The sequence below is a fragment of the Ovis aries genome, chromosome 1 (assembly GCF_016772045.2).
Source record: "Ovis aries strain OAR_USU_Benz2616 breed Rambouillet chromosome 1, ARS-UI_Ramb_v3.0, whole genome shotgun sequence".
In the NCBI taxonomy this organism is placed as follows: domain Eukaryota; kingdom Metazoa; phylum Chordata; class Mammalia; order Artiodactyla; family Bovidae; genus Ovis; species Ovis aries.
In genome coordinates this window covers 39,028,518-39,052,282 of record NC_056054.1, presented here as the reverse complement: position 1 = coordinate 39,052,282, position 23,765 = coordinate 39,028,518, and the positions used below count along the sequence as shown (strand labels likewise).

Genomic DNA, 23,765 nt, shown 5'->3' with positions numbered 1-23,765 from the left:
CCAGCCAGTCAATACCTAGATGGTTACTTGGCCCTAGGACTCCGATTCGCCTTGCCCAGTGCTATCCACATGGGTCTGAGGGGCAATGTGTTACTAAACATACTACAAAAAAGAGATATTGCAGTTAACAATGTTTACATAAAACTGTACAAACTGGATTCCTTATGGCAGAATGTTCTGTAATCTTCAAATGATAATATCATCACGAATGTCCAAGACAGAGAGGTGTAGTCCAAGTTTTCTGATCTTCATGGAACTAGTATCTTTCCACACATCCAAACACCCAGGAAGACCTTGTTCTAGACTTTTCTCTCTTCATTAGGCTCAGCACTGAATTAGGTACATGGAGTCAGGAAACCAAAGTTTAGACATGGTACCTGCCTTCAATGACAGCTTCACACATAGGGAAGAATGACTGATCCAAAGCCTGCACTGGATAACACTGGGGGGATTTCGGGCAAAGACCACTTCACAGGTCCGATGAGTAGTCATCTAGCATCCCGTGGAGTAATATGGCTCCATTCATATTTTATGAGGTAGGAAAGAACTAAGCAGTAGCCTTGATATCTCTCACCAAAGACCTAGACCTTGGGAAATCATGTAGCCTGTTTTGTAGACATTGTTCAACCTCCAAACTCATTCTTAATACCCTCCAATTCCATAAGCCAATTCATTACCAAGAAGTAACATCACTTCCTCAAGGGTATTAAATTGCTTAGAATTTTGTCACTGGGCTTCTCAAATTTATTAGCTCATCCTACCCACCCCTTTTATACAGTTCATGAGGTTCTCATGGCAAGTATATTGGGGTAGTTTGCCATTTCCGCCTCCAGCAGATGCTGAAGAGATCAAGAAGAGATGGAAAGAATACTTGGAAGAACTGTATAAAAAAGATTTTAATGAACCAGATTACTACGATGGTGTGGTTAGTTACCCAGAGCCAGACATTCTGAAGTGTGAAGTCAAGTGGGCCTTAAGAAGCACTGCTGTTAATAAAGCTGGTGGATGTGATGAAATTCCAACAGAACTATTCAAATCCCTAAAAGAGGATGCCATCAAGGTTTTGCATTCATTAAGTCAGCAAATCAGGAAGATCTAGCAGAGGCCACAGGACTGAAAAAGGTCAATTCTCATCCCAGTTCCCAAGAAAGGTAGTACCAAAGAGTAGGCTAACCACTGGACAATTGCACTCATCTCCCATGCAAGTAAGGTCATGCTTAAAATCTTGCATGCTAGGCTTCAGCATTATGTGAACCAAGAACTTCCAGATGTCCAAGCTGGGTTTAGAAAAGAAAGAGGAACCAGAGATCAAATTGCTAACATTTGAGCGGTTATACAGAAAAAGCAAGGGAATTTCAGAAAACATCTATCTCTGTTTCATTGACTACATTAAAGCTTTTGACTCTATAGATCATGACAGACTGTGGAAAGCTCTTTTAGAAATGATAATATCAGACCATCTTACCTGTCTCCTGAGAAACCTGTATGTGGGTCAAGAAGCAACAGTTAGAACCCTGTATGGAGCAACTGACTGGTTCAAGATTGAGAAAGGAGTATGACAGGGCTGTCTGCTGTTACCTGTTTGCTTAACCTATACACTGAGCACATCAAGAAATGCCGGGCTAGATAAGATACATGCTGGAATCAAGACAGGTGGGAGAAACATCAACAACCTCAGATATGAGGATGATACCACTCTAAAGACAGAAAGCGAAGAGGAAACTAAAGAGCCTCTTGATGAGGGTGAAGGAGAAGAGTCAAAGAGCCAGCTTAAGACTAAATATTAAAAAATCTAAAACCCTGGCATGCAGGCCCATTACTGCATGGCAAATAGAAGGGGCAAAGGTGGAAGTGGTGACAGATTTCCTCTTCTTGGGCTCCAAAATCGCTGCTGACAGTGACTGCAACCATGAAATCAGAAGCTGTTTGTTTCTTGGCAGGAAAGCAATGACAAACCTAGACAGTGTGTTGAAAAGCAGAGACACTACTCTGCCAACAAAGGTCTGTATAGTCAAGGCTATGGTCTTCCCAGTAATCACGGATGGTTGTGAGAGCTCAACAAGGCAGAATGCCAAAGAATTGATGCCTTCAACTATGGTGCTGGAGAAGATAGTCCCTTGGACAGCAAGGAGATCAAACCAGCCAATCTTAAGGGAGATCAACCCTGAATATTCACTGGAAGGACTGATGCTGAAGCTGAAGCTCTAGTATTTTGGGCATCTGATGCAAACAGACGACTCATTGGAAAAGTCCCTGATGTTGGGAAAGATCAAGGGCAGAAGGAGAAGAGGGTGTCAGAGAATGAGATGGCTGGGTGGTATCACCGAGGCAATGAACATGAGCTTGGGCAAACTCTGGGAGATGGTGAGGGACAGGGAAGCCTGGCATCCTGCAGTCCCTGGGGTCACAAAGAATCGGAAACGACTGGGCGACTGAACAGCAACAACATCCACCCAACCCTAGGATTTATAGGAAAAGAAATCAGCCTTTTAATCTGTTTAACCAGCATGAATTGCAACTCAATGGCAAGGCTGATAGATTTTGATTTTTTATTTGACAAAGGATGGAAGAATAGTACTGAGGATCAAGAAGATTGGTTCTTTTACTTCAAAATATTGGGTAGAGGCAATAGGAGGAGAGGAGGTATGACCACTGAAGTACTTTGCAACCTGGCTGCTGGAGACATCCCTGGGGAAAGGGCCACAAGCCTGAGTGAATGTTTAGAAAAGAGAGAGACTGATGCAGGATGGGGTCTTTGGGAAGGTCATGGAAGTGGGACTTCAAGTCAGTCCTGGAAAGGCATAGAAAAGGAGGGAAAGCATATGTTGTATGGCAGAAACCAATACAACATTGAAAGCAATTACCCTCCAATTAAAAATAAATTAAACTTTCAAAAACTTACAAAAAAGAAGGGAGAACATGGAAAGTGGGGTCTAAGGATCATGCAACATCCCCTAAGCATACTGTGTTCTACTCTTTCATTGCACCACAATTTACATATAGAGCTTCATGGTCAATTTCTTGATTACCTAGCAACTCAGTTCCACCCTAATGGTCTCCCTCCACATAACCTTAATAAATTACAACCTGTTGCTACAGAAAACACACGCCTATTATAGAAGAAGATTTAGCACTGTGGTGAAAACTTCTCTTAAATAAAAACGAAAAACTGACTCACTCCACCATATTTCTTCCTAGAAATAAAAACATTTATAAAGGTTTCCTTGACCACTGAGGGGAGAAAAATGTGTTTATCATTCTGTTTAATCCCCACAGACTCAATGGCCACGCTGCCCAAACTTCCTGCCTTGGTAGATGTGACCCTCTGAAAGTATAATTAACCCACCCCAGTGGAACGTGCTCGCTGCTCTTCAAGTGTGTACACTCCATCAGGGTTGTTATAAATAAGCTGTATCTTGATTTAGGACATATCAGCTACCGTTGCTATTTCAGTCTGCTTTAGCAGTCTAAGCTTTCATTGCAAGTAGCTTTTACAGGGAAAAAAACAGCTCAGGGCTGCATACTTACCAGTCCCGAAGCTCTCTTCCCCACAAAGGGATAGTTTGCTTGCATCCATCAGATTCCCAAAAAACTTCCAGCCAGTTGGGGTCTCATACAAAGCGATCTTTGTAGCATTAGCCACCCTTCAAAGGCATGAAATCAAAGTTACATCACAGCAGGACTGCTAGTGTAGCCATGTGAGGGATGGAAAATAGCAACCGTTATTGTAATCAAGGGTTCCACTTAGCATTGCTCAGAGGTACGCATAATTCTAAGGTTGGTGGAAAATCATATGAGAAAACTTGTGCACAATGGGCTATTATATGTGGAGTCAGAGGAGGGGGAGAAGAGTATGAAGAAAGAATTAATTCAGGTCACTGAATTTAATATTTGAGAAAAAATAACAGTGGCAAAATGGACGAAACTGTTTGGGGGGCTATTTAAACCCATGTGTTTTGGATACTGACAGCATTTATAACCATTCCATAATGAACAAAAAGAATGACGTTTCGAGGCACCTATAATTATAGAGCCAGAAGATATTGGGTTTGGGAGGTCAGTATTTCACAGAGAGAGAGACAGGACCCAGGGTGTTATGTGACTCAGTCCAAGGTCACACAGCCAGGATGACCACTGCCTGCGACCCAGTCAGTGCTCCTTCCATTCCCTGGAAGGCCCTGCAAGGACAGGGCCCAGGGGGGCTCCCATCAGCACTAGCTGCATCCACACCAATCCATGGTCCCCTGTCCCCTGCAACACATCTTTTACTTCTCCCTATATTATCCTTAGTCTACTTGAAACTTTTGAGTGACTCTTTTTTTAGATTCCTTTCCCTTTGAGCAGGAAAAGTTACCTACATTTCATTCACCCTTTTAGTGAGATTTACTTCCCAAAATGCTTATTACTAGCAAAACAATATCATATTTCAATTCTAATATTTGAGGAAAATTAAATGATGATTTTTAAAACTGTGAAAATAAAGTTTCTGGGTAATGAAGTATTTTCCATTGTGATTCTATATGTGGATTATCACATATAATCCACATAAACTGGAATTAGACTGTTTTTGGATTACACAGAAGCTATTTCAGGACCTGATCAGTCTAATGGACAATAGTGTGGCCACAAACCAGCTCACAGCTTTGCAGGGAGGATGTGGAGGCAGAAAGACTAGGATCTAATTCTAGCTCTGATGTAGCTGTGGAGTCCTGGGAAAGATGCTAACTACTCTTCTGGCTGACAGATGAATGGATAAAGAAGATGTGGTACAAATACCATATAAATGGAACATTACTCAGCCATAGAAAGGAACAAAATAATGCCATTTGCAGTAATATGGATGGACCTAGAGATAGTCATACTGAGTGAAGTAAGTCAGACAGAGAAATACAAATATCATATGATATCACTTACATGTGGAATCTTTAAAAAAAATGGTACGAATGAACATATTTACAAAATAGAAATAGAGTCACAGGTGGGAAAACAAACTTATGGTTACCAAGGGGGAAAAGAGTTGGGGAGGGACAAATTGGGAGATTGAAACTGACATATACACTGCTGCTGCTGCTGCTACTGCTGCTAAGTCACTTCAGTTGTGTCCGACTCTGTGCGACCCCATAGATGGCAGCCCACCAGGCTCCCCCGTCCCTGGGATTCTCCAGGCAAGAACACTGGAGTGGGTTGCCATTTCCTTCTCCAATGCATGAAAGTGAAAAGTGAAAGTGAAAGTGAAGTTGCTCAGTTGTGTCCGACTCTAAGCAACCCCATGGACTACAGCCTACCAGGCTCCTCCATCCATGGGATTTTCCAGGCAAGAGTACTGGAGTGGGGTGCCATCGCCTTCTCCGACATATACACACTACTATATATAAAATAGATAACTCATAAGAATTTACTCGATAGTACAGAGAATTCTCAAGACTCTGTGATGACCTTTATGGGAAAAGAATCTAAAAAAGACTAGCTCTATCGAATTACAGCTGATTCACTTCGCTGTAAAGCAGAAACTAACACAACATTGTAAATTAACTATACTCCAAAGCAAGTAAAAAAATAAAATAGGGACTGCTGTGAGGGTCAATCGAGACAGTGAATGTAAAAACAAACCAGTGTCAACTACAAATTACTATATGCTATCAGTCATTACTTTGTTAGCTGAAGTGAAATCAGCACTAGTTCCATAATACACACACACACACACACACACACACACACACACACACGCCCCAGAAAACTACTGCACTGCACATCCCAGTGTTTGGGAGCAAAGGTTCCGGGTTCAAATCCTGCTACCTCATTCACTGGGTGACTTTGGGCAAATTAGTTAACTTCTTTTTCCTTTTGTTTTCCCATCTGTAAAGAGGAATTAAACACAGCATTTACTTCATGGGGCCAGTCTGAGAATTAAAGGATTTAAAATACATGCTTAGTGTCTAGCATAAGGTAATGTTTAATGAGTAATAGTTATGATTATAAGAACCAAGTATATACATTCCCCCTAGCCTCAGCCTTTCATTCATTCACTTGTTCTTTTCCCATTCATCCAGGAACTATTTATTGGACACCTAACATGATGTAGTCAATATCTCTGGTTTGTGCTCATTTATGACTTCCATTCATCAGATGTTTTAAACGTGATCTCATAAGCTAACCTAAAGCCTTTTCAAATGAGATGATATACAATAATAAACAAGCAAGTCAGAGATACCAACTGTTTACTGTCACTGGGTCCCTTGTTTCTCCGAAACTGAATGTATTTTTAAAACTATTTTAGCTTTCTGTTTATTCAGATTTTGAATAAGTGGCCATTTACTATGCTTGCGTGTATGGGCATCTGATGGGCGCTGGATGGGGAACATTTCTTTGAAAGTTCTGTTGAAACACTGATCTTACGTCAGTCTTTCACCCCAACTCTGTGCACACCGCCCAAAGTGAGTCTCTAGAACGATGTCTTGACTACAGCAGAACTGCCATCCATTCATTTATCCATTAACATTCAATCACTCATTTTTTTAAAATGAGGCGTGTGTGTGTGTGTGTGTGTACCAGGCACGCCATGATCAGTCAGAGTTTAGCACAGTGACAAAGACATTCTTTTCTCTGTATTAGTTTCCAGTTCAACAGGGCAGATAGTCAAGTAAACAGACTCTCAGCACACAGTGTGAGGAGAGCCAGGATGGGAGAAATGCAGAGTGCTAAAGCAGCACACTGGGCATATCCAATCCAGAAAAAATGACTCCTTTCCTTCAAGAAAACCCCTAGATCACACACTACGTATGTATCAGATGTCTGAGCTGAAAGGGGAGGAAGGGTGCTCCCAGCACTATGAGGGCCTGCTTGGGAATCAAGGGAGTGGAGAGACCTACCGGTCCAGGGCACCACTGGTGGGCATGCTGCGTGCGAAGCCACGGACCCCAGTTTGCTGGAAGTATGGAATGCTGAAGATGTTGGCAGCAATGACAGCCACAGAGTCTGAAGGGTTCACGAAGAACCCGTGCTTGCCCAGAATCATGTTCCGATCCTTTGGGAGAAGGGGAATTCAAAGGGAGATCTTTTAATCAAAGTGCTGAAGAAACCGAACGATCTTACATGGAGGTTTTGTAAAATTTAAAGCTGATACATTTATTCATACCGGGTTCTACACACTGGACTTTATTCCTAATTGATCTGTACAGCACCACTAGGCCAATGGCACCTCCGTGCCAAAGAGCTAAAACTGTTTTGAGTTAAAGTGCAAACTCCTTCCAGGCTGAATTCTCTGTTCTCCCTCCAGAGGCCAGCTGAATGTAACCTCCCTGACCTTCTCCAAACTCTGGAACCAATCACCTCTCTTCTCTCCCAGAAGACAGCAGAGATCACAGAGAGAGGAAATGTGGGCTGTTTAAAGCTTGCTAGGTCTACCAGGCATTCTCCAAGGAAAAAGCAGATTTCCTCAAGGAAAGGCTCCTAAATCTTGGCACCTCCATTTGGTGCAGGACCCAACAAAATATGCTGTCACCTCACTGTTCTCCTGGTGCCTGATATACAGGAAGCGCTCAAGTAACTGAGAGTAAAGAGGAAACCCAGGATGCACTGCAACAGAAAGACACACTGAAAATAATGTCTGCTTGTGCATTTGTTTAGTGACTAAGTCGTGTCTGACTCTTTTGAGACACCATGGACTGTAGCCCACCAGGCTCCTCTGTCCATGGGATGTTCCAGGCAAGAATACTAGAGAGGGTTGCCATTCCCTTCTCCAGGGGATCTTCCCTACTCAGGGATTGAACCTGCATCTCCTACACTGGCAGGTGGATTCTTTACCAACTGAGCCACCAGGGAATGTCCCAATCTCTGCTATTTAATTTCTCAAAATATTAACATTGAAAAAGCTATTTTATAGGAAACAATGAATTCCAGCTGATGTTAAAGAACAATAGCAACCACCAAAATATATTTTTAACCAAGTAAATATGTGTAATGTTTACTATCTCTAAGACACTGTCCCTCCTTGTCTGTTACATACTCACCAATGCAAATAAAAGAGCATGTTTATTTCAAATATTAACTGTAGCTAAAGAATAAACTGTTAATTCTCTCATTATAGTTTCATCTTTCAGCTAATGTGAATGAACAGATGGGTATATCATAAGACCAAAACCCTTTCCAGAGATTGAACAAGGATCCAGCTGCTGGCTAAGAGCAAAAATCTACCTAAGGATGGAGATCGAGAACCCAGTCAGCTCATGGAGCACCAGTCAAGACATGATAACCAGGCCCCAATCACCCTGCCCTTCTCAGCAAACACTAGACACATGGTTCTACTTCAAGTCATCCTGTCAAGAGGGTCTTCTAATAATTGAGCCCCGACTCCAGGTGCAATGAGGGAGCTTGACTGCACTCCAGGCTGCAGGGCCTGCTTTCCCCCACTGAGCACATTAGGCCTGGCCTGCATCAGAGTCCACGTAAATGCACTTGCACCCACCCCATCTCCATCAAAGGCAGCCCCAAAATCATGCTCCCCTGTCTTCATAGTCTCCACCAGGTCAGCTGCGTAGGTGAGGTTGGGGTCAGGGTGGTGGCCTCCGAAGTCCTCCAGGGGAACGCAGTTCACTGCCGAGTTCGCAGGGGCGCCGAGTTCTTCACAGAGGATTTTTTTCACATATGGTCCCACGACTATGCAGAACATGAAATGAAGAACCAGAAATGAAACTGATCACAGAAGGTGAGGACTGGGGACTAGGTAGAGGCGATCTAGGGAGAATGGCACAAACGGCAGAGAGTGTGCAAACTGTATTCAAGGGCTTGTGGGCAGATGAGTCTGGAGTAGAAAGTTCTACAAGCAGGAATAATGAGGGATTAGGAAAGAGTGGGGGAAGGGAAGGAAGCGAACCTTATGAAGATCCTGCTACACAGGTGCTTCTTAAACATTTTCTCAGTCCTTCAAAATGGCCCATGAGGTGCTACAACTTAGCGCTTTAAGAACCTGGACTCTGGAATCAGAGTGTCTGGGTTCAGATCTCAGCTGTCAATTATTGGCTGTACCATTTTGAGGAAAGTTATTTAAGCTATTTCATCTCTCTGCTGTGCTTCCATCTATGCCAAATGCAAAATGAGGATAATAATAGTAGTTACCTTTACAGGGTAGACGTGAGAATTAAATGAATTAATAGATATGAGGCACTGATAACAAGCAACAGCCCATATTTTATAAAAGCTTGTGTACTATGATTACCACCTCCAATTTAGGGGAAGAAAACGGAGGTTCTGAGAGGAGGCTATTTGCCCAAACTTACACAGATAGATAGCAGGAGTGAGAGCTAGGATTCAGAGTCCTAATCTTTCTCGTCTATCATGCTTTCCAACAAACTGATTAAAAGAATACAGACAAACAAAAACACAGTAACAACATACAACAGGGAAAACCCGTCACATACTTTACAGTGATACATAGTGTTATGATCAAGAACGTTCGTCTCTAAATGCTTTCAACCAAGGAAGGTTCAACACCAATATATGCGACAGAGGTCAGGACAGTATAGAATTCGTGTCTCCCACTGGGGGCATGCTAAGGAGGCTACTGACACACCTCAGGATGAGGACAAGGCAGCCAGAGCTGTGAGGGGCACAGAAACCGAGACTCTTGAGGAACTGAAAGGCTTGGAGAAAGAAGTCAGCTTGGAGACAGCTTCTCCTGGGAAATACACCATCACAAGTGCCATACTCGAGCCAGCCAAGGCTTTTGCTCATTCCCCTAATGCGACATCTCCATTCTATCTTTCATGCCTTGACTGCAGCCACTGCCTCAGCTGGGTATAACCATCACTGGAGCTTCCACCACCTTGCATCTTTCTTTCATAAAAGCTTGAGTTGGTCGCCATTTCTTCCTGAAAACCTCTCTTGATACCTTCAGTCAAACTGCGCCTTCCTCCACACCCCAAGGAGACTACTTGAAATTTTATCTAAGCCTCATTTTGTTGGCCTGGCAGTGGTTGGTTTCTTACCCACTTCATCTCCCCACGCATCACAAGCTCTTTGAAGGAACTGTCTACAGCATCCCTGACTACATCCATACCCCCAAGCATACACATAGCAGCTACTCAACACACGGCTGCTGAATGTTTTGAAAAGTCAGAATGGCCTTTGTCTGAATAAAGGAGGCCCATTCTGCGAGATTCCAGAGGCAAGTTAGGACCCAAGGGAAGAAGTTCCAGAGACAGACCATTTCAAGCCACCAGGAGACGTTTTCTAACAGATTTTACGGTGTAACAGAAGGACCTTGACAGTATCATAGGAAGGGTTCAAGCACAGGCAAAAAAAGTCTTTCCCAACTAGGCAGGCAGATGGATTCCAGCACCAGGGAAAATCGTGGCCACTCAAAGATTCTAAAATTCTAGGGACATCCCTGATGGTCCAGTGGTTAAGAATTCACCTTCCAATGCAGGGGACGTGGGTGTGATCCCTGGTTGAGGAACCAGGATCCCACATGTGGCAGGGCAACTAAGCCCACATGCCATAACTACTGAGCCTGCACACCTCAACTAGAGAGCCTCCCGCCATGACTAGAGAGAAACCTGGATGCCACAAGGAAAGACCCGACGTGCTGCAACCAAGACCTGATGCAGCCAAAAATAAGAAACAAATGAATAGATTTTTAAGGAAAAGATCCTAAACTTCCAAATTATTACAAAACAAATAGACAAGCCAGGGGCTCAGGAATTCCCATATTCCTACATCAAGAGAACCTCACGGCTCTGATTCGGTGACGGCTGCCACCTCTAATGATCTGGCCACAAAACCCATAGAGGAAGAAGAGGGAGAGCCATACATCCTGTTGCTCCTGAATTGAACCCTCAGCTTGCTCTGGTCAGCTTCTAAGAAAAGGCGCATGTGGGAACCGGAAACTGGGGTGTGGGGCTCAGGAGCACATTTATCAGACCTAGAAAACCATGGCTCCCCTTGGGAATAGACGGGGGCGTTTAGGAAGAATCTAAGGCATCTTCTGAGGGGGAGGGAGAGTCCACAAAAATAGCTGCATGTTACTCAAAACCTGATGCTTAATGTGGAAACACTGACCGTCACACTACCTTACCAGGAGGAATTTTTGCTGCATACAGTTAGATTTTATCTGTGTGAATATTACTCTGAAATGACTGCAGAGTAATGGTGTAAGCACTGCCAGAGACAGGCTTAAGAAAAGGCTTGTTAAGGTATCATGATACACAAAGTCGAGAGCTGCTTCATAGCTTTGAGAGAAGAGAAGGAAAGAGAAAGGGCTCCATACCTCCGTGCATGGCGTCTATACGGATCTTTAGTCGGTTTGGACCAGAAAGCAGTTCTTTCAGCGCGTTGAAATCAAAGATATTTCTCAGCATTGTAGCATAAGCTTCCACTGAATCCACAATTTCCACTGTGAGAACAAGCAACATTAAAAGATGGAGGAACTGAACACTTTTAGAAATATTATCCTCTGAAATGATTATTTGGCTGTAAACATGCAATTGCTACTTTAAAAGGACATTTATGGAACAGCTCCAGTGTGCCAGGGCTGTTACATGATCTCTTATTCAAAACTAACACAAATTTCCTGAGAGGTAAATGTTATCAGTTCTATTTTATAGACGAGAAGTTCAAGTTCTGAAAGATTAAGTAGCTTGCCCACACAGCTGGGATGTGGCACACTGAGGAATTTCGACAGAGGTTTGCCTGATGGTAAACTGCTCGACTGCTATGTTGATGCATCTCCAGGAAGTGTATTTTAGCGTCAAAAAATAACAGAAAATGTAACACCTACTGTACTTTTTCCAGGCCCATTGCCATTAAGACTTAATGCTAAAAAGCAGAGAAAAATTTTTTAACGAATCACTTTTCACATGCACTGCTAAAGGAATAAAACAAACACAAGAACTAAGTCTTGTTGAATTTTCAGGGCTCTGAACTTTTTCAAAACATGAGATGTTTAAGAAATTCTCTACTGGTATTTTCTAAACCCTAAGAATGTCTTCAAGATGTACCAAAGCACCCCTTCCTCTTCCTTGGGATGCGATTATCAGTCCTTCTGGGTAGGTTCAAACACAAAATGCATCCCACAAACTTGCAGTCCAGAGGAAAGAACACATGTAACAGCAAAGTCGAAATACAAGTCACACTGCTAACCATCTCATCCTCATTGTATTAATAACTTCATCAATTATAATCATACATTAGCGTTCAACAATAAAATGTTTGCCACAGCTGCTACACAGGGAGTTTAAATTTAGCCCCCAAAATGGTCTAAGTTGATTTTACTGAAAATTAAATCAAGGGCCAGGCTTTGGAATCTCTCACACCTGCATTTGAACCCTGGTTTACCACTCACCAACAATATGCATTCACACCTGCATTTGAACCCTGGTTTACCACTCACCAACAATATGCCTTCACACCTACATTTGAACCCGGGTTTACCACTCACAGACTATGTGACCCTGAGTCTGTTCCTCAAGTTCTCTCTGCCTTTGTTTCCTCATCTGGAAAAAGCGAATAGTAATAGCGCTGTCCTCACAGGGCTAATGTAAGAATCCAATGAGATAATGCATCTGAAGAGCCTGGCACATAATAAAAGCTCAATAAAAGACAGCTGTGAACATGATGTCACAGGTCTTCTCATCAAGGCTGTACGTTTCATAGGTATGAAAACTGAAGCTGAGAGACTTAGAATTGACTCACCCAAGGTCCCTCAGCTGATCCCCAGCAGAGCCCAGACAGCCCAGGTCTCTAGACTCCCAGACCCAATTCCAGACCTCCTAATTTATGCATCCAAAGCTTGGTGACCACAATCTTTCCAGAGATAAAGACCCACTTTATTAAAACTTTGAAAGGCAAATCCTTTAAGTTGGAACTAGAAGTGGGCAAGAGAGGAGGGGAGTAAACATGCCTGTGAAGGGTTTGAACTTGTTTTCCAGGTCAAACTGCTGCTTTCCCAGAACCCCAAGGTCTACGTGCAGGTCAGGGCAAATTGCATATTCTTCGATTGTCTTGCTGATTTGGAAAATTTTATCAGTTATTGCTTCCGGGGCAGGACCTGGAAATCGAACAGCAAACAGTAGGTCATTTTGTATAGCTGACATGGAAATACAAAGAACACAAAGCTCATCGACTAATTCCTCTTCACTAGTGCATCTGCCATGCCATCCTTCAAGCAGCAAAGTATCAGAATTTTCTAAAAGAAAATGTGTTAATGATCATTCATGCAGAGCATCTCATATTCAGGTATGGCAAAATGAGAAGCATCTCATTTTCACCAAAAGGAAACAAAAAGCTCTCTTGCTAAGGATGAGAACCTTAATCCCGACCTTCTAAGGCCTAGGTTATTGGTTTGTCCTAAAGAACATAACATTGGCTGTGCTTAAAATGACAGCAAACTCACCTCCATTGGAAATATTGAACTTGATTCCAAAATCTCCATTGGGTCCTCCTGGGTTGTGGCTGGCTGTCAGAATGATCCCACCGATGGCTTTGATCTTTCTAATGATGCATGATACAGCAGGCGTGGAGAGGATCCCATTCTGTCCAATAACCAAGCGACCAATCTAGAAGAAATCCAGAAACTTTAATATTCAATACATCCAGAGCCACCGCACAGTGATGCCAGAACAGCTTGATGGACAAAGATGTATTCTACTGGACCAAAAAGGATGCCCTTTAATGAACTCCTAACAGCTTGGGTTATTAGTGTTATTATATTGAAGTATTTTATAGTTGCTGTTGAGTAACACTATTATTGAAATAGAATCAGCATTGCTGAACAAAGCCATTTCTTCCGATAGTTTTGGGGGACTTTATAGTGTATGATCTGGGAGTGCTATAAGGTTCTGGCAAGAAAAGAAAACAGGGCCTTTCCAGATTAGGTTCATAAAATTTGGATACATTATAAATCTGTGGGAAAACCCACATTTTTATCCACTTTAATCATACTGACAATCCAAATTGGAAGAGAGACTATAAATTTAGCTAGTTAAAGGAATTCTAACCCAAAGAGGAGGCTTTTGTAAACTAAAATATCTAAAAAAGTAAAAGGGGCAAACTTTGTATGAAGAAATGTTATAAAATGTATCTCACAAATTTATTGCCGTTCAAGCCTGGATTTTTCTTTAATTGGAGTATAATTGCTCCACAATGCTGTGCTAGCTTCTGCTGTACAATGAAGTGAACCAGCTATATGTGTACATGTACCCCCTCTCTCTTGGAGCTCCCCCCACCATCCCATCCCTCTAGGTCATCACAGGGCACTGAGCTGAGCTCCCTGGCAGCTTCCCACTAGCTATTTCACACAGGGTAGTGAATATATGTCAAACCTAATACAATGGGTTCCTCAAAGCAGAACACACCTATCCACACTAGGATGCACCTGGGCTTCCTCCTGGGCCTGAGGCAGGGAATGCTGGGAGCGTGACTGGGTAAACCAGCCAGGACCACCTACATGAAGGAGCTACAGGTTGCGTTCTTAACTCAGCTGCCCATATCTTTCACAAATGGTATCTATAAGCACAGCTTCTTGCTAAAATGATTGTAATTTTTATCTGTTTCAACATGATGCAAGTCGGAAAAGAAGGGAATTCCATCAGTTCCTCTGACTAAAAATGTGATTGCTTCATGAAAAGATTTTAAAAAGGAGGAGTTTGTGCCCTTCTTCCACCCTCCCCTCTGAAGACACAGGGACGTATTTAAGTTTTCCAGTTGCTATTTCTTCTTGCCCCACCCAAGATAAATGCAGCTGAAGAAATGACTTGATGGTGGAAGACGCCAATAAGATACCTGGCTTCCCTGGGGAGGTTTTTCTGAGATTGTTAGCTTTGCCAACTTCCTGTAGGTCACTAACAGCTTGACTGGCTTATAATTAAACCTCTCCATTGTCAACCACCTCCCAGGAAGCAGCCGCTTCATTCCAGGCCCCTTTTGGCTCTTGTATGTCTATCCCTGAACAATTTCTGTTATTCTAATGTATTTCTTATGTCCTGCCTCCCTCAGGAAGTGGTAACTCCCTGACTCAATACAGTGGGAATGGTAACATCTCACGCTTCCGGCAGTTTCTGGGTGCCGTTCTGATGAAAACTGCTTTGTGGTTGAGCAGTTCCATAATTCTGATGAGAGGAGCTTAGAGATGGCAATTTAAGCAGCCACAGTGACTGGTGGAGTAATATGAAAACTCCGTGTGTGCATCAAGCACACTGACTTCTACTTCGATCCCGTATGTGCTTAACATAGAAGGGGAAGCTGATAAACGAATATTAAGCCATGCCACACAGGTCACCCCATAATTCTACCATTCCTTATGGTGAAATCTGCAGTCAGTAATGGTCCAAGACTGAGAGGATTATACCAGGAAGTGAGTAAGAAAATCAAGAGAAGCAAGGGAAGCCCATGGTAGATTCTTTCTCTTGAGCCCAAGAACAGGTATAGCTGACCTCCCAGAGCAGACTCTTCCCATGAATTCCGCTCAAGAATATTCATCTTCAACTTGATATTTGGGAGATATTACTCTATTGTCCTCCTCCCCGTCAGGATGTCTGGAGCATTGTAATAGCTCCTGACTCAATCTCCCCTGCCTCTCTCCCACCTGCACCTCCCTTACTCTACCCTCCCTGAATCTATCTGACCTACCGGGCCCACCTAGTTTAGCTTTCTAGACCATAGTTCTGTGTTCCTCCCCCGTTCAAAAACCTTCCCTATACCATATGATCCAGAAGGCCCACTTTAGGTACAGACACAAAAAGAAAGCAGTGACTCAAACAGGTATTTGCACACCCATGTTCACAGCAGCATTCTTCACAATAACCAGAAGTGGAATCAACCCAAATGTCCATTGAAAGATGAACAGATAAACAAAATGTGGTATATACATACAATGGAATATTACTTGCCCTTTAAAAGGAAGGAAATTCTGATTCATGCTACAACATGGGTGAACCTCGAGAACATTACACTAAGTAAAATAAGCCAGACAGAAAAGGACAAGTATCGGATGCTTCCATTTATATGATGGACACAGAAGAGGCAAATTCATAGAAAGCAGAACCAACGTTGGCAGGAAGAAGAGAGTGGGGACTAACTGTTTAGTGGGTACAGAGTTTTAGATGAGATGATGAAAAGGTTCCGGAAACAGTGGTGATGGTTGCAGAACATTATGAATGTAATGAACACCACTGAATTGCATACTTAAACACGGTTAAAACAGCAAATTTTGTGTTAGGTATACTTTGCAACGAGCTTCCCAGGTGACTCAGTGGTAAAGAAGCGGCTTGCAGTGCAAGAGACCCGGGTTCAATCCCTCGCTAGGAAAGATCCCCTGGAGGAGGAAATGGCAACCTACTCCAGTATGCTTGCCTGAGAAATCCCATGGCCAGAGGAGCTGGGCAGGCTACAGTCTAAGGGGTCACAAAGAGTTAGACACGACTGAGTGACTAACTCACAAATGCAATTTAACACAAAAAAGGGAAAAAACAAACAAACAAACAAAACCAACCCTTCCCTGGGTCCCAAATGTCTACCAACTTAGAGACAACCCCCTCAGCCCTGCACTGAGAGTCCTTCACCAAAAAGCATTTCCTGCCCTTACTCTTGCCCACAGCTCCCTTCTGCGTAACTCAAGTCCTGCTGCTAAACTGGATACCTCCTTCTCCCTCAGCATTTTATAGTTAACCACGACAGGGAGCAAACATTAAAATATTCCTTTCAATTGAAACTAGGGCTTGGTATTTGTTTATGTTTCTCCAAAACACAAAACAAACAAACAAAAGGTTCCATTTTCTTTGCTCTGCCAGTCATACATACAGGTTCTATTCTCATTTCTAAAATTATCTCAAGGATAAATCTCTGGGGACTGAATGAGATACCAGTACCATAAATGAGACCCTACCAATGTTTTATTTTGTACATTAAAATCGCCGGTAACTGCAGACAGCTCTGTGCAAATAAAAGGAAAGGCAAAGTGTATTCTACTACCCATAAATGTACCAGATAAAAGCGTACTAAAGGGAAGAAATGAAATTATTTCCATGTAGCTCGCCAGGCTGAAAAGCTCTCTTAGAATCGGCTCATGGGTATAGTGGGTATTGACAAAACTGAGGAAAGAACCCTCACTTCTATTAATACCAAAATCTGTGGCAATAAATTATCTTTCCTTTAGATTGCCTCCCTAAATTCTGCCCACAATCAAAGGGATGTTAAAATAGAATTTAGGATATGTTAGAAAAAGAAATCAAGCTAAATAGGATTTGATAGGTTTTATCAGATGAAAGTGCTTTATCGGTCCACTAAACGTTTTATGTAATTCAGCTGGGTAGCACAAGTACTTCAAATGCAACACTATTTTTAATAAGGAATGTCCTTGAAAAGACTTGAAAATATCGCTTGGGCTGCCACAGCTCTAACAAATAGGCAGTTACCATATTTAGTCAATTATCAGCACTTAAATGCATTATTTAGCAAAGCTTCAGATCGTAAATCTGAGAAAGTCTGCAGGGTCTGCCTGAATTACACATTCCTACCACCCCTTCCACATCCTTCTGCTTTGCACAAGAATGAAATGAAGCCAAATATATCACAGCAAAGGGGACAGTGTACCAGATCCACTCAACAATCTAGATATATGCAGAGAAATAATGTTTCATTCGTTCTCTCCCAAAAGATTAAAAGCATCTTAATACCATTGCCTTTGCAGCTCTCCTCAAAGATGAAATTTACAGCATGTCACACTTTATCTTAAAAATGTGTATGCATCATAATTTCATATTTGAGTGCTTTATCAGCAAATTTTACATGAGAAGCATTCAGATTCTGAAACTGGGGTACAAAGGGAATCTCACATTAACAACAATAGGATGTATAAACTCTTCTAAATAGAATTTGGTAACTAACATATGCTTTTTTTTTAAATTTGACTTTTGCAATCACACCTGCTTAGTGTATTGTAAAAATACACTGAAAATAAATGCCTAACGCACTTGGTTATAATGCTAAATTTTATGTTCTCAGAATCACTTCCAGAAAGGAAATAAAACAACGTTTTAAAATCTATAAGTACTGAAGGACTATGTGCTCCAAATTATTGTTAAGTGTAATCTAAAACACTAAAAATGTATTTTTGGTCCCACGGAGGAATTTGCAGAGCAAAAACAGCAAAATGTTCTGATGCCTGCCTTCCTGTAAATCAGTGAGACTGTGCAAATTGTTAGATTATCAAGATCAGTGCTTCCTGGTGCAAGATTCCTTCCGATTTGGTTAATTCAGCCAACACAGTTTTTCACAATGGAGAGCTTTAGCAGAGCCTCCTTATATTATAGGCTCACAGAAGTTATTATCTCTACCCTGCTGCACAAATTCACCACACACAGGACTTCTTTGTATCCAAGGTCATTATAAGTGGGTTCCCCTCTAACAGGTCCTCTTGGAAGGCTCACACCTAACATTTTCCAGTTCTCTCCCAGCATTTCTGCACGACTACCAGGATCCACAAATAACAGCGTGCCCTGGCTTTTGTTTTCCTGTTTGACAAGTGACTGAACTTCAACAAGGAAGCCATTGAAAGAAAACAAAATCTTCCTCTCTCCGTGGCTCCTAAGAGCCTCCTACGCAGGACAGAGTGCCCCTCAAAACTGGTTAGAATGTAGATAAGACAGCTTAAGGCCGGGGTGAGCTTTAAATGTCTAAAAGCAACAGGTACATTTTCAAGCAACAGGCACAGAGCATAAGAAACTGAGTTTACATCCCCAAATCCCAATGCGACAAATGTAATTTCAGGGGTAACATCACAATATACAATCTCTGAAGTCATAATCAAACTTAATCAGATGTTAGTAGCATTGAGGTGTATACAACATACACATCTTTGTACTTCGGTATATTTTTGCAGAATTAAGAGGTTATATGAGAGCCAGAAACATAGCAAAACTTATCGTATACCAACCCCATTGGCAGCTGCCATCTGCACTATTGTCTCTATTGCCGATTTATTAAAATACCGCCCATCTCCACCAACCACCAGTGAGGCTCCCTGGCGATCTTTTAGGTCTATGGAAAAGAATATACTCTGGATGAAATTCTCCAGATAGCATGGTTTTTCCTCGAAATAGTAGGTTTTCTTCCGTAATCCACTAGTTCCTGGTTTCTGGTCATAGTAGGGAGCCGTAGTAAAAGTCAACAGAGGGAGAGGACCTTCTTCCATTTTTCTGTGTTTCCCAGAAATCCATTCATCAAAATCACTCATCTTTCATTTCCACCACTTGGCTCAGCGAGGGTGTCCAGAAAGCAATCAAGGGTCCCCAAAATAGTCTGTCCAACCTGAAGCTGCTACAGTGTCACCCGAGTAACTAAAATAGAGATCTTGCCTGGATGATCCCTCTCAATGAGGAAGCGGGGTTAATTCCTGTTGTCGTCGCCCCATGTGAAAAAGTAAAGGACCAAACACCCACCCACACCCACACTCAAAGCAGATCTTCAGTGTTGTTTTGATGAGGACATTCTGCCCACAACCACGCCAAATACCCTTCAATTATTTTTGCCTCATTCCCCTGTTAGGGTGGAGATAGGTCCAGAGGGTGCTGCGTGCAGCAGGCTTCAGTCACAAACACCAGGTGGCTTCCAGATTCCTCTCCCAGAGCCAGGCAAAGGCGGAGCAAGTGCAGTCCTAAGGAGCAGGTTCGTGAACAAGACTCCATGGTGTGGCTCCCGCTGCCACTGACACCCTTAAACCAGAGCCTCGCTGGCAGTCATTTCTGATAAGGCCATCTGCAGCTAAAGTTGTTTCATGCCATCTCGCAAATTAAAGGTCAGTCTTAAAATGGAAATGACGGATCTCAGTTACTTCTGGTTTCCTTTCATCACCGTCATTTTGATACTCAAATATCTGATACTCAAGTGATTTTTTTTTTTTTACTTCCCACATGCAATCCCAGTTAGAAGGGAGAAAAGGCATCAAACAGAACAGATTTATTCATTGGCCACCAAAGATTTAACTAAATAGTATTCAATTCTAGAAGAATAGAGACTCACAGACATGCCCTGAATGATCAACAACTGGTCATTCCCATGAATTTATAGAAAAGTAGGGATGAACAGGGCTGCAATGTGGGAGACCTGGGTTCGATCCCTGGGTTGCAGAGATCCCCTGGAGGAGGGCATGGCAACCCACTTCAGTATTCTTGCCTGGAGAATCCCATGGACAGAGGAGCCTAGCAGTCCATGGGGTCACAAAGAGTCAGACATGACTGAGCAACTGAACAACAACATTGTCAAGGTTTTGGTGAACCTGTTAAGGGGACTTGGAAAGTAAATCGAGACTAGTTATGCCACATGTTTGGGGAGTCTGACGTGCACATAAAAGTCAAGTTTTCAAGGGAAAAGTAGTAATCCTTTGAAAAACGAAAATCTGGGTATTTTCCTATTAACTTGTCCAGCCAGGTCCAAAAGCAGACAGGCCCTGGGGGCAGCAGACAGCCTTCTGTGAGGCAAGAATGTCTCTCTGTTCCAGGCGCTGCTCACACAGGACCGAGAACTAACAGGCCATGAGCAGAAAGCATCCTGCTCCCAAGGGAGCCTGGTCTCCTTCATATGGCAAATGGAGCTGGCCCATCTGCAAGCAGGACCTCAAGACATAACACTAACACAATTCACAAGACACATCTATTAAGCTGAAAACCAGTCAGCCAAAAGATAATTATATTTCATAGCTCATTTTTGCCCCTTATTGCATTTTTAAAACTAAAACTCTTGTGAAGTAAGCTTGCTTTAGTAGTCTATACACCCAGTGTTTTTCAACTTACTACAAGTGCACTTTTTAAACTCGTATTTTTTCAGTTCAGTGGCCAGTTTTCTCTGGTTTTTGATAGGTTCACAAATTATACCAGTATATATGTCTTGACATATTTAATAATAGAGCCATATTTCTGAAATATCAACTGAACAGTTTTTTCATTGGGAATAACAGAGCAACCAACCAAGTAATCGGTAGTTTCTTAACGAGGTCTTGAAACCCCAGTGAAGATTCAGGAATGCTTGGTTGCAAGGGGCTCCAATATTCCCACTAAAGCTTCTCTGCTCATACATTCCAGCATGTTCTCTGCTAGTGGTTGACCACTCTCTCTCGAAGCTCTTTCTGAATCCAGAGCTAGGGAGAGTAATGTTCTCTTAAGGGCTTTTCCCATACATTTATTTATTTTATTTACAGTTTACGGTCAGTGCAAATAAATTCCATAAAACGAGAAATCATACTCAAGGCACAATTATGAAAATTTAAAATAGATGTTCAACACACACACCAAAAAAACCCCACAAGCATCAAAGTGAGTTTATTTGTAGCATAAGATCTGATGGGCGTTATTTCAAAGCATGGCAAATGCTTTTTTTTTTTTTTTTAAAGACAGCAGCCATATCAGATACTAGAACACCTCAGCTTATCGGTGTGTTTTTGTATGAACCAAAATTTGTTTCTAAAAATATTGTTTCACGTCGAAACTATTGTAAAAGCTATACTTCTCCAGAATTAAGCCTATTCTTAGGCCTTGTACAGGTTTCTCACCACCTAAAAACTGACTGATACAGAAAGTATTCCAGATGTAACTACTCTGATTCTAAAGTAGTTTAAAAGAATCATTGCAAACTTTATAATGCTGGTGCTCTTCCAGCCCTATCTCTCCAAACAGCTGATATGCCACTTCAGGGTTCATTATCTGAAGGTCTCTCACTTTGAAGCCTTTTAAATATTCCTCTCCAGTAGACCATCTTCATATTTAAAACATTATTTAACACTAATGGAAATAGACAGTAGTGTTTGAGCATTGAGAAGTCCTATGTATGAAACCTGGGGAATCAGGTCACTAGGTGAACCCAGACTCCCTCTAGTATGGAACGTCCTTATGGACACATACACTTTTTTTACTTCACTGCATGTGAGCCAGCTTCACAGCGAGGCATGGACTGGAAAGACTCTCATCTCTCATGGCTCCTGCACAGGCCAGTGAATACCCAGCAATTCAAGTGCACATCAAGCCTAAGGCTCCAAAGGAGAGAGTTTGGTACCTCAAAGCAAAGAGCAATGTTTTTACCAACTACGTGTGTTGGCATGGTGTTTGTCAGCATGCAAAACTAAACCAAAAAGATATAATACTTGCCCTAAAAAAGCTTCTATTCTAAAAATGGGCCTGAGTCATAATTTTATGGACACTATAGAACTCAACCCCATATAAAAATATTACCAGAAGCAGCAATGTTAGATGGACTGTGAAGTGTGGTAAAAAAGGAGAAGCATTAAAAACATTAAGCTTCCAAAGACGCTCAGACTAAGTGGGACAGCTATTAAGAAACTCATTTGTTTGAGCTCTCCAGCAAAGGTTGAACTTCATCTTCAGAAACGTTACTGTCGAGCATAGCGAACCCAATTTGGCCTAATGAATTCGCCTGCCTCGCCAGTACTCCTTCACAATGACACAAATTACATTTAAACCATATGGGGGATTTAAGGATTATTCCCTTCAGACAAGAAACTTTCATATTGGTCTTGGGTCCAATCAATTTCACAATGGCAGAGTTATGAACCCCTTCGCTCCCAGCCTCACAAAGACTCCAGTTCCCATTCTGATCAGCAGTGATGCCTTCCTAGTAGAAGACAGCAGAAACAAGACTTGCCAATACTTTATTCTATCTTTCTTTTTTTCCATTGACAAATGTTTACTGGATCACTAACTGCCATGTCCTAGGGCTCATGGGAGAGTGGGACCCAAGGCCTAAAAAGATTCACCTCTTCACATCAAGAATTATTCTTTAGAAAATGCCACAGGAATGAGCATATTATTTAGAAATGGTAACCCTGACTTTCAGCACAAGCACTAGAAAGTAAGCTACTAACTGGGCTGAAAGCAGCAGGGATCATCAGAGCCCCCACCCCCAGGCCAAAACCCTATGCTTGTGATGCTGCAGGTGCCTGCCCGAGTGTTGGGGTCAATTATCCTCCAACTGAAAAAAAAAAAAAATTGGTTTCTAAAATGTATGAGAGGTACAATCTTGAGCAATTCTCTTAACTGACCCAAGTCTGTAAGCTAGGGATCACAATGAAAGTTGTTCTGAGCACTGAATTGGACAATATGTACGAAAACACTTATGATCTGTGATTCCAGGGACAGGAATCACAAGCTGGGAAAAGTCATTCATTTCTCCAACCAACAGTAAATAAGCTTCCAATGAATGCCTGCCATAGAGGAGACACTGCAGGATAATGCAAAGACCATAGATTCAGGAGCCAGACACAATCAGGGCTCAAATCTTAGACTCTAAACAGACTTGTGGACACAGTAGAGGAAGGAGAGGGCAGCACTGAAACATATGCATTACCATATGTAAAACAGCCAGCCAGTAGGAATTTGCTGCCTGACACAAGGAGCTCAAACCCAGTGCTCTGTGACAACCTAGAGGGGTGGGATGGAGTGGGAGGTTGGAGGGAGGTTCAAGAGGGAGGGGACATATGTATACCTATGGCTGATTCATGTTGATGTGGAGCAGAAATCAACACACAACGTTGTAAAGCAATTATCCTCCAATTTAAAAAAATATATTGGTTTCTAAAATATATGAGAGGTACAATCTTGAGCAGTTCACTTAACTGACCTGAGTCTGTAAGCTAGGGATCACAATGAAGGTTGTTCTAAGTACTGAATTGGGCAACATGTATGAAAACACTTATGACCTGTGTCTGGCATCCAGCAGATCATCAGTAAATGTTAGCCCCTCACCCTTCCATCCTCAATGCCCTGAGG

The 23,765-nt window shown here is 42.2% G+C and overlaps 1 protein-coding gene across 3 annotated transcripts in view; it reads right to left on the bottom strand.

The window, feature by feature from the left end:
- PGM1 (phosphoglucomutase 1) overlaps nt 1–23,765 on the bottom strand; it is a 68,467-nt gene that overhangs the window by 18,497 nt on the left and 26,205 nt on the right. The window contains exons 1-7 of one of the 3 annotated variants that reach the window (XM_004002042.6): nt 18,926–19,482; nt 13,388–13,550; nt 12,896–13,042; nt 11,264–11,389; nt 8,465–8,655; nt 6,870–7,024; nt 3,529–3,644 (exon numbers count right to left, since the gene is read on the bottom strand). In XM_004002042.6, coding sequence (XP_004002091.1) covers nt 3,529–3,644; nt 6,870–7,024; nt 8,465–8,655; nt 11,264–11,389; nt 12,896–13,042; nt 13,388–13,550; nt 18,926–19,225 — 1,198 coding nt within the window. In that variant the 5' untranslated portion in view covers nt 19,226–19,482. Of the gene's footprint in view, nt 1–3,528; nt 3,645–6,869; nt 7,025–8,464; nt 8,656–11,263; nt 11,390–12,895; nt 13,043–13,387; nt 13,551–18,925; nt 19,483–23,765 lie in introns of those variants that run through there. The other 2 variants (XM_060410545.1, XM_004002041.6) reach the window with 2 other exon arrangements.